This window comes from Aptenodytes forsteri, unplaced genomic scaffold (assembly GCF_000699145.1).
Source record: "Aptenodytes forsteri isolate BGI_AS27 unplaced genomic scaffold, ASM69914v1 Scaffold17, whole genome shotgun sequence".
Taxonomy (NCBI): Eukaryota; Metazoa; Chordata; class Aves; order Sphenisciformes; family Spheniscidae; genus Aptenodytes; species Aptenodytes forsteri.
The window spans coordinates 642,107-659,100 of NW_008795027.1; the positions used below are offsets into that span (position 1 = coordinate 642,107).

Sequence of the window (16,994 nt, forward strand, 5' to 3'; positions counted from 1 at the left end):
CCTAAACTCCAGAATTTTTGAAGTCCAGTGGGACCACCTGACCTTTCTTTAAGACAGAACTTTGACTACAGAGTTTATGGGAAAGTAAACTCCCAAATATCTTCTTTTTTTGTCACCCTCTGTGGTTGCAAAGACCTCTGTTCCATGCCTGGTCTTGCTGTGTTTTAGTGTCATCAGTAATAACTTGTAGTGTAACATATAACATTAGGTTCCTGTTTAAAGTGACACTGTGCATTGGCTTCACACCCTTTGTGAGCCAGAAGCATTCTGTGCCTCCCTTTCCTCTCTGGCTTAATGGTACTTGTCTGAGCTGTCAAAACCAGTAACCAAAATAAGATTTGAGGCTGTTTTGAATAACTCCTTAAAGCAGTGCAAGTTTTCATTTAGCTTTGATTTTGCTCAGTCTTTCGTATTCTTAGAAGCTTGAACGCTTTTTAGGAGTGGGTTTTTTGGTTTTTGTTTTTGTTTTTTTTTGTTACCCAGATGGGGTGGCTGTAGTGAAATTGTCCACAGCCTGGTGATCCTATAGAAAAACTGGTTGCATAGTTTTGCTCTGCTTCCCAAACTCAAAGGTCTATTGCTTTTTTTTAGAGCTATCAGTAATGAAACATATATCTTTTCTTTTGATGCCAATGATTTGTCCAGAAAAGCTGAGGCTGTGGTCATTGGGTCTTTTGTTTTTTGTGACCTATATTTGCGTTAGGCCACTGCCTTGTTGGGGAAGACTTTTTGCAGCTATAATTAATCTAAAAAACAAAACCAAAACCAACAACATTCCCTCCCCCCCCAAACTGGTTTAGATGTTTGTGTTCTTAAAATATGGTTCCTTGATTTTATTTTTTTTTTTTAGAAGGAGGTCCTTTGACTGCCTGTGTACTGGAGACCATGGGAAAGGGGAGGATGAACCTGCCCGTTAGGAAACCTCCTGATCCTAGTGTCTTTGCCTGTGTCCTGGAGAGGGATGAACAAAATCCACTGCCTCTGTTTAGAAGCTGTCCCTGTCCTTTAAGTAATAAATATTTATATGCAAAAACTGTGTTACGGAAGACTAAAATAAATGGTACTTGAATTTCTTATGGTTACTGATGTATGTGTTTGTATGGTTTAGGATTTTATTGATTTGCTTTTTGTGCAGCTTTTTTACCCCCTCACAACAAGACTTTTCTTAATTGATAGATTTCACAGATGAGAGCCCAACACCTGGGAGGCAGACAGCTTTTGAGATCCATTTTAACAGCCATAGAATTTCTTTACTCAAATTCATAGGGATTTACTACACTTTCCAGTATAAAAGGACTAAGGCTTTTCATATATGATATAAATCTGAATGGTACTGTTTAATCAGTCTGGTAAACACTTCTGGATAAATCTGGCTTTGTGAGTATCTTACGCGATGACAGCATTAATTGTGTTTGTCAGTTTTTGATTGGTGCTTCTGAACGTTACTGAAATGCAAATAATGCTCAGAAAGCGTGTTAATAGGTTTAATAAATTTAGAACTAGGTAAAAGAAACTTGAGTTTTCATTTTTGAGAGTACCGTTGCAATGAAATGCTAAATTCCTCAATGAGAGGTGCCGAATGTGATTGAGCTATATTTTGACATTTGAGGAAATGTGCCTGTAAAACTACTGTAATAGAATTATAAAAGGCAATATAATTATAAAGAGTAGTGGTATAATTAATAAAGGGTTAAAACAGCAATGTGGACATTTACATTGAAATAAAAAAAGTCCCTTGGAAGCTGTAAATGTGTTGGTAAACTTAACAGTATAGATAAACCCAAAGTCATAAATGATCCATGCACGGTGTTAGATTATTTGATGGCAGAGCCTTTTAGCAGGAATTTTTAAGTATGTGGAGGTGTAAGTACATTCCAGTTTTTTCTTGAAAAGGAAGATGGTGTTCATCTCTTCCTTTTCCCCTCCATGCCTAAAGGGGAATGAGTCTGATGTAGAAAGTACTGAGAGCAAATCACATCTGAAGATGTATTGAAGATCACATGGTGGTAATGAGTGGGACATCTCTTGCTCTCTTTTAGGTTATCTGTTGACATTAGGAGCTGGGATATTCACTGGGAAAGGAATCCTGTCTGCTGGTTCTAGCTTTTGATACCATCTCTTGAAAGCAATGTTTATGTATTGGGAGAAGCAATAGAGGTTGAAGAAGCACGCTTGCAGTCTTCAAGTTTGTCATTTGGCTGGTATTAGAAAATAAAAGGCAGCAGTACATGGAGACAAAGGTTTTCTTGCTCATTAGGCTGCTAGGCTCAAATAAACAATGATTTTTCATGAGAATGTTTGCTAGGCTTCACTAAATGACTTTTGATTCTGCTTGGGGAGGACTTCTGTTGTCATCTACATCAATATATCTTGCAGCAAAAGCAAGTATTTTTCCAAATGCTTAGTATGGTTTGAGGATTCTTCTGTGGCCACATTCCTTCTTACCTTTGCTATCGTCCTTTCCTTGTCATTACTGTATTTGTTAGGCAGAAGTGTCTTAGCACAGATAGTACTCACCCTTCCCAAACTGGGCTTATGAAAGATCAGTTTCCTTCTTAGCGCAGAGTACGCCTTTTTCCATCTGAAAGTGTAGCTACTGTACCGACTAGTTGTCAGAAACACTACTGTATTGAATGTTTTTCTTTCAGGTTGTTGCATACCAGTATTCATCTACAATCGGACTTCATGGTAGGCTTCACTGACCTGTACTGCTCTTGAACTGTAGCACACCACAGAGTATAGTTCAGTCCTGGTTTACAAAGAGAACCAAGACTGAATTTAGTGGAAGTCTTTAATGTAGTTTCTGTTTTAATGCTCTTTATTACCACTGTTACAAAAATGGGGAATGGGGTTTAATTAGAATATATAGAGCTGTAGAATGAATTGATTGAGAAGCAGAAAGAAGGAAGTTTAAGAGTGAGTTTGTCATTAAGTGTTTATGTGATAGTCAGCGCAGATCTTCACAGGGTAGCTGTCTTCTGAAAGAAGTTCAGGTGGGATGCTTAACAAGAAACTTTTTGGGGTTTTGGTTGGGTTTTTTTTTTTCTTTTTAAATATATGTTATCAGGCAAGCTCTATGAAGAAAAAAAAAGCCTAGTGCTTTCTAGTACAAGTTTAGCTGCAAGATTTCCAAGGTTTTTTTTTTTTTTTTAGAGGTATTTTGTAAAAATGTCTGGTTCTACATATAGCTAAATGCAATGAATAGGGTTTTCCCTAGCAAATTTTAAGTCTCTGGTTTGTTTTCTGAAGGCTGTATCTGGTAACTTTCTAAAGAATTTTGTCAGTATGCAGAGCGACTTTTGCATTCTGGTAGTCAAACTGTTCAGTTCCAGCTCTGTTAAAGAGCTGTGTTAAAGCTTGCTGGTCCAGTAAAATAGACATTTAAACTTTTTTTTTTTTAATCTTGAGGTCAAAGCCAGTCCCTTTTATCACTGGCAGCAAGAAAATTCCTTGTCCACTGAAATTATCTCAATTCTTTATATTGAGGCAGTGGTTCAGCCAGCTTTTCCTCAGTATGGTTCTGTTACACTTTGTTGATAATCTTACTATCCTTCTGTGACAATTTGTAAAAGGCTCTAAAACCTGTAGATTTCTGGATGATAGTTTTAGTAAGATGTTTGAGCCAATACATCTGTTAAGTCACTTGTCTCTACTGTTTTTCTCTTAATACTTCAATCTTCTGAATCTTTATAAGGAACTTAGTTACTAATCATCTAGCCATAAATATTTCTGTAGCTTTAAGTAGCTGGACCACATAGGTGTCTAACAGAAATCCAGTATTTTGCTACTCTTAACTGATTAAAAACAGAATTTCTACAAAAGACTCTTTCAAAACATCTGTTAGTTTGTTGCAAATTTCTTCCACCAGATTGAAGTGCCTGTTACATGATGCCTGTTATCTGCTGTGAGCAGAGCATTAATGTTCTTTTTTTAATAACAGTAAAAAGAAAAGGCACAATTTATTTCTTTATGAGGAAGCAGTAGGGAGGAGGATGAATTAAAATGAGTAAATGAATTACTAATGCATAAATGCAATTGTAAAATAATTGTGTAAATCAGTGTCAGATTTTTTTCCTGCAAGTTATACAGTGAGACATAACTGTACAAAAGCATTAGTAGCTTTCTTATAATTATTTATGCAATAAATATTGCATAATATAATTGAGACTGCAGACAAAAACTAGCATATGCTTTGCTGGCCATTTATGTACTGTAAAATTTCAGCTCTACTTGTGACCCCACTTACTACTGGCCCATTGAGCCAGATGTGTTGTGACCATTTTTTTGTTACATGGAACAGTAAAAATAGTAGCCTGGGTCCTCTAGATCATCATTGAGGGTTTTTTGAACTCTGATTTTTAAATGAAGATTTAACATCTTTCCCCCACCCCTATTAAAAAAATGTTGTCAGTTTTCTGGTTGGGGTTTTTTTTCGTTGTTTTTTTAACTGTGTTCTTTAGTTCTTGGAGGATGTTTGTATAATGTCATTCTTTGCTGTAGAGTTCCAAACAGGTTACAGATTTTATTTATTAGGAAATATAATCTTAATTGGGTGTGTATTCGAAAATACTCCATTTTTGGAGTCACATAGCTGTGTGTGTATTTATCCATGTGTACGTATGCCTATATAAATACATAGGCATATATGTGTGTATAGTCCAGCTCTTAAAATTGAGTTATCCTTAGCAATTTATCAGCTTTAGAATTCCATCTTTGCTTCCAGATGTGGTTGTAAGTTGTAGGACAGTACTTCACCTGTGGATATCTGTATTTGCAGCAGTTCCCTGTACTAGTGCTAATGAACTGCTTTTCTTTCTTCCTAATGTGAATGCAGATCACCATCTTTCTTCCTGCCCCACCGTGTTGGGTTTTTTCTTTTTTTTTCTTCTTTTTGTTAAAATCTGTGTCTTGGAAACAGTTTCCCAGTAAGTTCTAATCATGTTCATGTTTTGCTTCCAGTAGGAATTGGAACTGAAATTATTCATCCACTTCTCCAAGCCTTTTGAAAAGTGACTAAATGCAACTGAGTCAGATTGTCTGTGGGAATGAAGTGGCTGGGAGAATCCAAGAACATGGTGGTGAATGGCAGGAGAAGTGGAAGCAAGTCGTCTAATGACCATGCACAGAATCAGACCAAATTGCAGCATGCAGGAAAGGAGAATCCGAAGATGGGCAAAAATGGAGTTGAGAGAAGATCAAGCAGATGTATGTACATATTTATGCAGCTTAGTGCTGTGTGTGATTCATCTATCAATTTGCAAGTCAGGCTTCTGTCTTGTCTTAATTCATGAAGGTCTGCATTCAGCATTTGGCTATCATCAGAAGCATTAATTATGTTTGTATTTGTTGGATGTGTTAACTCACTTCAGGAATATAGATCTCTTCAGTTTAAAAGTTAAGTGAGAATAACTGGATGTAAATTAATTTTGAACCCATGTAAGTATAAAATATGTGATTGGCACTAAGTGAGAACTAGTGTGATTGGAAGTGGATAACATAATTTGAATTACTAGCCCAACTTTTAGTGAATGCACATGTAGAAGTAAACCCCATTTTGAATGAAGTCACGTATATCAATAGTCATTATGAAATGGTTTTAAGGAACATGGATTTTTATTTTCACTGTTGGTCTGGGATGAAGGACTAAATACAAATTCAGAGTAAATCCTTTATTCGGATTTTGGGGAAAATCAGGTTTGAAATTGTCATGGCTTCATCACGTTTGTAGGTCAGAAATTTTAGAGGCAGGCATGACTGAACTGCGTAGTCTGGAAAGATGCTTGTAGTTGGGGAGCAGAAGAGAGAAGGAAACCAAAATTAATTAAAGACACCCATAAAATATATTCTAAAATACTTTCTCCATTGGCTGCTACATAAATGAACAAAAGCAAGAGTGAAAAACTAACTGTGCTCCTGCTTCTTCAGATATTTTATCATCTTCCTTAATTGTTCTGTATTTTTTGTCTCCAACCTGTGGCTGGCTGTCCCTGAGCATAGCTGGGCTTTATAACATTCTTTAAATGATATCTAATTTATGCTCTCTTATTTGCAGGTAGCGGTGCTTCAGGATTTGAGGGTCAAAGTCGTTATGTGCCTTCCTCTGGAATGTCTGCCAAGGAACTGTGTGAAAACGATGACCTAGCAACTAGTTTGGTTCTTGATCCCTATTTAGGTTTTCAGACACACAAAATGAATACTAGGTAACTTGTCTTTATTTTTCTAGAAAAGAGTTTATCTTCCTAGTTGATGTAATCAGAGGAAAACTGTGGAATTTCTTGCACGTTTATGAAAGTCTGAAAAAATGGCAATTGGCAAGTAGCTTCCACCTTTAAAATGGTGCTGCATGTGAGACTGGAACTCGGAGCTCTGTAGCAGCGTGCATTTCTACTGCTATCATAGGTCTTTCTGTTAGCCCTCATGCGTGTTTATGCTGTAGAACAGGTTGTTAATAGACAGTGTTTCCTAGCTTAAACAGTTAACTAATCGTAAGTTTTAAGCCATTAGTCATTGAAATATTTCAAAGACAGGAGTTAGTGTTTGGGAACTTTTCTGTTTATTTCATGTGCCTGGGTGCTTTCCCCCCTCCTGCCCCCCTTACTCTTATGACATCACAAGAAAGAGACAGTTCCTGAGCACTTCAGTGTTGGTGCCATTTGATCTTAAGTTCTTGTAGACCCCTGCTGAAAGAATGCTAGTCAGACATGTCTGTATGTATAAAATAAATCAATGTGCACACTGGGAACTTGCTTACCAGAATTGCACGTGCTTTTGCACTGTTATGCACCTGTCTGAATACTTCTGGTGTAAATTCAGTGTGGTCTTAGGGTTTAGTTGTTGCATGCTTCTTCCTGTTTTACAGACATACCACTGATGATAAGTATATTCTATAGATCTCTATTAAGCTTTTGTTTGCATACAAGATCTGCATTGCTAGCTTAATGGAGAAGCTATATATAAATGATAAGTTTCTAAGGACAGGAATCGTGTGCTTATTATTGTACAATGATAAGAACTGGGGTTTCCAGGCAGCACATCATGGGAAACAGGCTGCTCAACCGTTCAAACTGTTGCTGTGGCTATTTTTAAAGAAGAACAGTTTACCTGTGCAACCCAGTCACATAACTAGAGTATCAGTTAAGTAGATTTTTGTATGTATGTAACAAGCTGATTGCTTCAAAAATGACTGCTAGATTAATTGGTGTTGTCACATAACATAAATGGTTGCTGGTATAACCTGACAGCATGAGTTGCACATGAAATTGCAGCAGTGTGGTCCTAATAACTGTAAAGACTTACTCCAAAGAGATTTTTCTTTTTCGCTGGAGAGTGCAACATCCATCTTTAAGAGGAATGCTTGAGTTCTTCCTGTTCCCTCCATGCTGTTGGTTACAATAGCACATTGTGCCCAAAACAGTGTCTGGGTAGCTACTCTTACAGTTCAGTTCAGAGTGTCTTTGTATTTCCAGCAGTTAATCAAGCTAAATATATATGCTCAAAAGACTTTTTTCTTTTGTTGCATAAATGGTAGTCTACAGGTTATGCACAGGTAGTTAATTCTTATGCTTTTTGCTAAGGAAATGATGTATTCATTGTTTAATAGTTGAAGAAGCTACTTTCAGAAATGTTGTTTTCTGCTGATATGTTTTCAACACCTAAAATACTTTTTTAATTACTGATTTGAATCAAAAGACTACACAAAGGCTATCATCATGTATTTCTTCCTTTCTCAGACTTGGAGAACAGTTACAGGCAGTCTTCAAGGACAATAGTTAATAATCTTGGAGCACTATGGGAAATACTTAGGTGAGGCTTAAAACTTCTACCAGAAACACATCTTCTTGCCTCTTTCTTAATGTCCTATTGGGAGAGTTTCTATTGTTGCAATGAATTAAAATAAAGGCATCAGCATAGTTCTTATTTATCTTTTTGGTACAGTGATGACATCTGCTTGTTATTGTAGCTGTGATGCTTAGATCATCTTCCTTACATCTAGTAAGCTGTAGTCTTTCTAGAGCTCCTGAGATTTATTGTTGGCTTTGAGGGAAGACGGGGGGGAAAGCAAATATGAAAAGACTAGACCATTTTCAAAATACCAGATGCCAGTGCCCAAATACATGATTGTAATAGAAATTAAGATCTACAGCTTATGTTGGGGCATCTTCTGCTTCAGTGTGATGAAGTCATATTAGTTAACATAGTTTGTGTATTGAGGTGCACTTAAAGTAAAACAGCCATTTATGATGGCAAGCAAATACTTCCTGTTCCCTTGTTCTGATTCGTTTGAAGATGTACTGTGGAAGTGACTGTGCCAGCATTCTGCTTTGCTGTTGGAAACACATAAGAGGTTTGTATTTTTGCAACTAGCAGCACAGCATAAGCTGATGACCACTTACTGAAGTTGTACTTTACCTTACCTCTGGAAACCGAGTCTGTATTTTTGTATCTATAAGTGTCTTCTATATAAGCACTTTCCGTACTTCATTCATTCCTTTAGTTGAAGAGTTTGTAAAGACCTCTTGTTTTGCCCAGAGTATATTGATTAGAGGAAAACTAACTCATAGCATCCTAGTAAATTATCTAGATTATTGTTGGGACGTCTTTGTTTTCCATCTTCTTTATACTGAATTAGTAATCTTATGGTAGAGTGGTGACAAGAACATGATTGTTATTTTTCTTTTTTTTTCCGGGGGCCATAAAAATAAAGTCCTCCAATTCCTGAATGCCCTCTGTTTTGGGAATTGGGCTATTAGCTCTCTAAGCTGTCAAGTCAGTAATGTCTGAAAGAGCTGAAGACTAGTTCTCAAAAGATTACAATCAGATCCCCCAATGAGTTTGTCCAGTGTTCCTCTGAAATATCTTCTTGTCGCCAGGGATTTGATGGACAGCATAAAATGTAGCTCTGGAAATGTCTTCAGTGGCTTTACCCAAAAGTAACTTTTTTTCATCCTCTTGGCTTTCCAAGAGAAAGCAGGTTGTTTTCAGAGCTTCTGGCTCTTTACAAGCCCTGTGGTCATTCTTTCATCAAATTGGTAGCTCTTGCCTTGACAAAATAGCAGGTTAGCAGTTAATCAAAAAACCCCAAACACCCATATGTTAGGAAGTATAATCTTGTTGAGTATAGCTGTTCTAAGAGGTTTTGTTGCTTCTTGTACAAATCCTGTTATGTCAGACCTTTTTCTGTGATAAAGGATATCCTGGCTGTAAGATTTACTTAGTCTTGCATGCCTGTCCTTTCTGTAAAAAAAACCCTGATTTTGCAAGCTATTACTTCCTGGGTTGAAGGTTGTCTAACACTAGAGATTAAAACTGACGCTTGTAAAAAGCCAAGTGAATTCTTGCTTATCTTACCATCTCTTATTTTCAGATGCTTTTCCCTAGGCTGAGCACTGAATCTTGACATTGCATGCCTTAATGGCTAATCCACTCTTTGCTATCTTGCATAAAAATTGTATTTAAATCTTAAGCCAGACTCCTGATCATACTGCTGCTGTTACCAGTCACTGTTGTTTCCTGGTTCCCCAAAGCACCAGCATCATGCTAGGGAATACTGAAAGCAGTTCCAATGTCTTTCTGAGTTTGCAAGTGATTTAGGAAATCAAATGCATTGTAGTCTGTTTTAGGAGAATCTAGGGGTGTTTCCTAATTCCATATTGCTGCTTTCAGTGAAGTTACAAACTGGTGTGTGGTGCAGGTGGTTTTGTCTGATAACGTGAGACTAAAGGACCAAGCTTTAAGAATTTCCGTGTTTTCCATAGCAAACATGAACTGTTTGGGGATGATGCATGGGAAGCTTTCTCTCAATGCTGCGCCAAGAGCAATTGCTGGGCTTGGTGTAAACTGTCATTCATTCCTGAACTTGAAAGGGTACGTCACTCTTTGTCCCTTAGAGTCACTGTTGAGCAATAAAGACAAAAAAGGCAAAGCAGTTCCATATCAATTGCATTCATGGGTCTGTGCTGAATCTCTTCTGCACTCCTTAGCTCATTTCAATATAATAATTAAAGGGCTCAGTATTCACCTTGAACGGGGTTTGGAGGTAGAACAAGTCATGTGGCTTCTGCTAAATAAGGTTATGTGGCTGTGTAGTTCAATTTCAATGTTGTGGCGCTATGGAGATAACTGGATTAGAGGTACACAGCTCTTATGTAGTGACACCCTGTTTCAAAATTAAGCTTTTACATTCTTCAGACCTCAGTGTCTGTATGCTTTCCAAAACGATTTTGTTTGACTTTTGTGTAAAATCTGCTTTCTCCATTTTTTTAATTTTTGCTGATAACTTAATTCAGTAAAGTCCTTTAGCTTGCTACTGGTTTTCTTCCTTCACTTTCTTCCAATGCAATCGCACACAGTGATTACATTGGAACTAACTGTTTTGCTGCTGCTGAATGTTTTGGATTTAAAAAAAAAAATCACAACCAAAAAACACCCCCAACAACCAACCCCTCCACCCCATAACCAACACCCACCGCCTTACTCTTACACAGTTTTTCTAGTTGCACCTTTAACTTCAATAAAAACTGTTATATCTCCAGAAGATGGAGTGGCTTGCATCCAGTAGTCATGGTAACTGCTAAATTAAATTTACCATGTGGAGTGTCAGAATAGGAATGAAGGAGAGTGGTGGGGGTTTTTTTGTGTCCCCCATATTTATTTAAAAAAAGCATTTATTTGCTAACCATATTAAGGAGAATGAAATTATGTGGCTGTTAGAATTTTCTTTACTTCTATTCTAGGCTGTATTGGAGTTTTGACCACACTGGTACGTGTATAGTTTCAGTTCAAGAAATTTAAGTAGTGTGGATTACGCCTTACTCTCACAGTTTTTCTAGTTGCACCTTTAACTTCAATAAAAACTGTTATATCTCCAGAAGATGGAGTGGCTTGCATCCAGTAGTCATGGTAACTGCTAAATTAAATTTACCATGTGGAGTGTCAGAATAGGAATGAAGGAGAGTGGTGGGGGTTTTTTTGTGTCCCCCATATTTATTTAAAAAAAGCATTTATTTGCTAACCATATTAAGGAGAATGAAATTATGTGGCTGTTAGAATTTTCTTTACTTCTATTCTAGGCTGTATTGGAGTTTTGACCACACTGGTACGTGTATAGTTTCAGTTCAAGAAATTTAAGTAGTGTGGATTACTTTCTTCATTAAAAATGCCATTTTGAACTTTGGCCTTTAAGGAACGTGGGGTTTTTTCTAGGTAACAATACTGGAGATTAAACATGGAACAAGTTGATTTTTTTTTAACTAGCTTTTAATTAAGATACTCATACTACAGGGTTGGGTGGGGGGGAAGCCAAAATGTATGTTAACTAAATAAATTGTTTCCAGTTACAATAAGTAGATGATTTTCAACTCTTGTTGTGCTGTCTTGAATGCTTAACAGCCTTGCAGTTTTAGCTTTTGTGCTGAATCTCTGGTATTAGATGAACAGTAACTTGCTGTTTTTTCCATAGCCACTTAAATAAAAATACCATCCAGACAGTGTTGTTAAGAGGCTAATGGGATACTATGTTTTGATAAATTCACTCTTCTTGATGTTCCCTAGTCAGAAGTTAAGAAATAGGTTTAGAAGTATAACTCTTTATCATGCACTGGTACACTATGTGGAGTTCCATACTGGATCTCTTGCAGGATCAATTTATCCTTTTTGTTCAAACTCACTGCTCTCAGTGACTGAGACTGAGCAAGGTACTGTGCTTCTGAACTTACCAGAAACTCTCCTTTAACTTCCTTTATAGGCAAGCATCTCACTGACCTTTGGCTTTATACCTTGGAGTTTCAAGATTCTTTAAGTATTCCCGAGGTAAGAGAAACTTGAGAGAGAGAAAGAGCTTTGCTTCCCCAACCCATTTTCCTACGTCTTCCTAATTGAGACCACCTCAGTTTGCCCTTAACTGGGATAAGATCATCTTTTAGCTGATTTTGAAATTGCAATAGCCATAGCTTTTTTTGGATCTTGTTGTCTAGGGAAAAATAAGTATTTCCTAGGGAAGTGTGAAAAGTTTCTATTCTGCAGCTTGTCAGGAAGAAGGGCTATTATTATTTCTTTAGAGATACTGTGATAGCTGAGTTTTTCATTCTTAGCTTACTTTTAACAACAGACTGTTTTGCGGCAGACTCCATGTTCTGTGAAACCTGACCCCTGAAGCTGTTCGTAGGGTGGCTCAAGGGGTCTGTGCCTGTGAGCAGATTCAAACACCAGAGTGTCTTGTTCAGTTTCCATGATGGAATCTAATAAAGGTACTGTTCATAGGAGCAAACCAGAAGTCTGGATAAACAATTCTGATTTTAATTGACTCTCTGTTTAGAGACTGGGTTGGCTGGTTTGTTTTGTTGGTTTTCTTGTGCTCTTTCTATCTCTTTATTTCTCTTCTTTGAACTAGTCTCCTATTTTACTGACACTTAAAAGCCAGTTTCTTTGGCTCAGATTATATATATACATTTAGCTGTGGGGTCTTTTCAGGCTCTCTTCATGGTGGTGCTCAAAAACAGTCATGTAGACTCTTCCAGCAGGTGCGTAGATTTTTTTTTTTTTTTTTTATGAATAATAATGGAAAAAATTTTTTTTATGTCGTGTAAATGAGGAAGCCCTGTAACATCAAAATGATAGTATTTAAGGTTGCTTTTCAAAACTGATTGGCTTTTTGGTAGGTAGTGCTGAGAAAGACTAATGAATAAACTGCTATTTCGTGATACTCCTGGGAGAAGCGAGGTGTCTATCAGCAGACCCTCAAATTCTTAAGGAACGCTCGACTTCTAGGCTTTCTTGGCATATTGGCTTCTTCAGTGTCTCAAATCAGAAGGTACCTTTTAAAGTATATATGGAGATACACCTGTGAAAGTACTGAAGATTTTGTGAGGAGTCTGGGTTGTAGTATTCTGCATTAGCTCATAAACTTTATACGCTCTCAGTGCAGTTTACATGTGCTGCTGAGCTGTGAACAACTCAGACTCGGGGTGCAAAGTGTCATTCTGTTTCATTGATTCAGGAACCCTTGAAGTGAAATGCTGTACATCATGATGTTGGTTTCTAGCATCTTTCCATGTACTTGTGGACACTTCTTGCTTGTTTGGATTCCTGTTTATCTTTTTCTCAGTATCTCTGTCTTCTCACCATGTAAAAAATACCAGTACAACGTTTTGATAGAGGTGCTGCAGGAGGTCCTTGGTATTAATGTTTGAACCCTTGGGTGCCAAGAGTCATGTTCTTTGAAAAACCCAGTTCCTGTTTCAAGTTTCAAATGCCTGGCATACAGTGCAACATTCATTTGACCTTTTAATGTGTTGGGATTTTTACAATCTCTTTGCCCCTTGCTTTTTCTGGCCTTCTTTTTGGCCTTTTCAAGACTTGGGCATACACTAACTATTCTACTTCTCAGGAATGATGTTACATGAATTTCTGCTAGACATCTAAAGGAATTCCGCCAGCAGTGTGGAATGCCTGAGACAAGAACCTGTAGAAACACCTGCTGAATGTGATCCATGGAGGTATGCAGGTGACTTAAAGGGTTGGGGCCAGGTTCTGAGCTACCTAAGGTAGCTAGTCAGGTAGACATCTAGTCAGCCTCTGAGAATGGTGTGTTGTGAAAGACCTGAAATAAGAGTATCACTTTGGGGCTATAAGATGTGCTTCTAATTGCTAGAAAATGTAGGGTGTTGATTCTTTTTCTGTAGGTCTTGAGAGCCACTGTTTAAGCTTAGTATCTGCCCTGCTTTTTTTTTCTTTTCTTTCCCCCCCCCCTGCTGGTAGTTGATTTGGGATACTGCTTTCTTTAGCTAGCCTAGACCAAGCTGCTTTGTGATGATAAACAAGTATGATTGTGTCTATTAGCACATACATTGCCGGTCTCGGGTGCTAATGCAATTTTGAATGTGATGTTTTTTCCACCTATCTTTGTTCCTGCAAGTCACTTAGCTAAAAAAATGGTGCATTTCAACATATAACATAGAATGTAAAGGAGAGGGCAATCATTCATTTAGCCCAGCAAGGACAGACATAGCTGAAGACCAATTTTAGCTGTAAATCCTGTGGCCTTTCCTCCTGTAATGTTTGTAGATAAAGATGTAAGCAAAATGTTGACCTGTCATGTTTGTGCATATTAGTGTGCTTTGTACTTCTCATGATGTAAGTACAGTTGGGTCCTTGTTGGGAAAACTATTTCTGATTGAAACTGAAAATGAGAGCAAGTTCTATTCTGAAACTAGTCAGGTTCAGTTTGGGCTATGTAATTTTAAATTCCCTTAATGTCTGAGGAAGCTCTGTGAGTTATGACTGTCAAATCTGGGAGAAGTCTTTCTGGTTTTGGGAGAACTGGGAGATACTCTTCTTGTATCTGACTGACAAGTTGAGGGAGACTTTGCTGTGCTATGGAACAAAAATAATAACAGTCATGTCATCTGTGGTCTGAAGGGAGTTTTCCTCGATGATGAGATCTCAGCAGCTTGTTAGGCAGTTAGCTTTTTGGGGAGATGGGATAAATATATTCTTTAATGAAGAACTTGATTTGAAACTTCTTGGCATGGTACGTACTACAATTCTAAGTGGGCATCTATTTCTTGACTGACTCTTGCTGTCTTATTAGATGTTATCCCAGCCAGAAGAAAACTTATCTAATGTCTTCTCAGAACTACTTACTGTATCTTCTTCCTTGAAAGCTCACAGGTTTATACTGATAATTTTTGCCATATTCTAAAAGATCTAAAAGATTGCTTAGTCATTATATTACAAGGAAGTTTTTCAGATGGAGAATGCAGAGAAGATGTGTAAAAGCAGTAGCATGGAACGCTGATAATCTGCACTGCTGCTGGAAGTGATACTGCTGTTAGGAGGTCTTTCTTTATTGTATCAGGAGCATAAATACAGCATTTTACTTCTAATGAAAGAAATTGAATCCTCATCGTTATTAGTTATTTCTGATTAAACTCTTACTATTTTACAAGGTGAAATAAAATTGGGATGTGCAACACTTAAGTTATTTTGTTTCCTTCATACAAGTTGCATAGAAGCAGCAAATCTTATTTAGTCATCTGAGAAGTTACTTGCAACACTCAGTGTTCTAAGATGAGGATAAGCCAAGTGATATGGTAATTTAAAAAACAGGGTATCAGTGAGGGAATCGATGAGGTTTCCTTCCACCAACTTCAGGAATTTATTTCCCCTTGTTTACTTTTGTCATCAAATACAAACTTCATTTGGTAAGTAAGAGGAAATAAAATCAGCATGGTAACACACTTCAAGCAGCAAGTAATGGGACTTAGTCTTACAGATTTAATCAAAAGCTGTTAGCTTGTTTAACACTGGCTTACACAGCATATGACAAAAAAGGTGTGAGTTGTAAAAGGAGCCGCAGAAAACTGTTTCTTATGACCCGAGAAAATTTTTATCTTTGTGAAGAGTCCCCTGGGGTGTGTCATATGCTTAAAAGTACACACACCACACCTCTGCCCCAAAGCGGAGCATATATGGGTATGTGCTCAGTCAAAGGCAATTCATAGGGATTCGACATAATCTCTAATTAAGTTCTGCTTTCTCTTGGTGGTTTTGAGGCTCAAAAATGGAGCTCCTGCTTCTTGCAGTCATATAGGTTTTTTCTGTAACCAGTTTTTTCCTGTTGAAGATACGAAGGACAGTTTTTCTTAAATCTCAAGCTTTGGGAAGAAGGCAGAATTCTCTGCTAATGTACAGGGGTTTATTTTCATATTTTATCTGCCCATGATTTTCAGCTACATGTTTCCTGTAGCCAATATTTTTGGGAAAATTTCTTATGATCGCACTAACTTGTGGAACTTCAGTTTTCCACAGATGTAGTATCTACGCTGTGTGTTACTATTTATAGATACTTCTTGTGTAGTCATTAAGAGGTGTGTTTTATGTGAATGCAAATGTTAAGTTTGCAATCTACGTAAACCCATATAGTGGATTTGTCAATGTAATAAGGCTTTGCGTTGGGCAAAAGTTGATCTGAAATCACTCTTCAAGATAGTTGTGCATTTTTTCTGTTTTGAGATTTCTTACTTAGTCTTTTCAGTTGTGCTAATTGTTTGCTCCCTATTTAAAAAAAAATAGCGTAGTATGTGAGGCTGTAGAGGGCTTAAATTTAAAATCTCACACGCACACACCCCCACACAGCCCCCTAACCGAGCTACAAAAGCCAGAACTGTGCATAGATCCCTTCATAGCAGTGTTAACTGGATGCTGTAAGTTTCCTAGTTTATTTGGTGGATTTTTTTGCACGTGCACTTTTAATGACAGTAAATTTATTAGGAAAGTAAGGACAGTAACACTTTTATTATACTAGTTCTTTAGCTGCTTTGTTCCAAATGGTAGGCATTGAAAACAGTGAAATATTATTCTGTGTTGGTTAATCTTATCAGAGATTTGTTTTATAAATAAATTGTGCTTCTTGGCAGAATGGAGAGTTTTAATGTTCCAAGTAGTATGCTTGGCTTTACCTTACCTCTGCCATTACCTCAGGAAATGAGGGCCTGTGATTTGAGTACATAATGGTCAGTTTCTTTATGCTAGGAGTCAAATATTTATATGGCTAGCAAAAGAACTCTGTGCTGTGAGTAACTGTGAGGAAGAATTGAGAATGAATAACAGTGGACTGGAATAGCTTTATTCTTTATTTCAGATTTCGACCTATTAAAGGAAGGCAAGAAGAACTAAAAGAGGTGATTGAACGTTTTAAGAAAGATGAGCACTTAGAAAAAGCCTTCAAGTCCTTGACGTCAGGTGACTGGGCCCGGCACTATTTTCTTAACAAGAACAAAATGCAGGAAAGGTTGTTCAAGGAACATGTAGGTGTATTTGTAATTAACGTGCTTTTTCAGATGGTTGAAGGGCTAAGAAAATGTAAAAATTTCTTAGGAATGTAGCAGTAGTAAAGGAAAGTAATCCACTGCTCTATGTTATTTGTTTGATTGCTTAATAGAAACTTTCTTTGTTTTTTAAAACCCAGCTAGCTTCCCCACCCCCCTTTTTTTTTT

The 16,994-nt window shown here is 37.3% G+C and overlaps 1 protein-coding gene across 2 annotated transcripts in view; it reads left to right on the forward strand.

Annotated features, from left to right (window-relative positions):
* The first annotated feature begins 947 nt into the window (after positions 1 to 947).
* Positions 948 to 16,994, forward strand: part of KMT5B (lysine methyltransferase 5B) — a 26,121-nt gene continuing 10,074 nt past the window's right edge. The window contains exons 1-4 of one of the 2 annotated variants that reach the window (XM_009276002.2): positions 948 to 1,060; positions 4,963 to 5,205; positions 6,053 to 6,200; positions 16,640 to 16,805. In XM_009276002.2, coding sequence (XP_009274277.1) covers positions 5,046 to 5,205; positions 6,053 to 6,200; positions 16,640 to 16,805 — 474 coding nt within the window. In that variant the 5' untranslated portion in view covers positions 948 to 1,060; positions 4,963 to 5,045. Of the gene's footprint in view, positions 1,061 to 4,962; positions 5,206 to 6,052; positions 6,201 to 11,769; positions 11,809 to 16,639; positions 16,806 to 16,994 lie in introns of those variants that run through there. The other variant, XM_009276003.1, reaches the window with a different exon arrangement.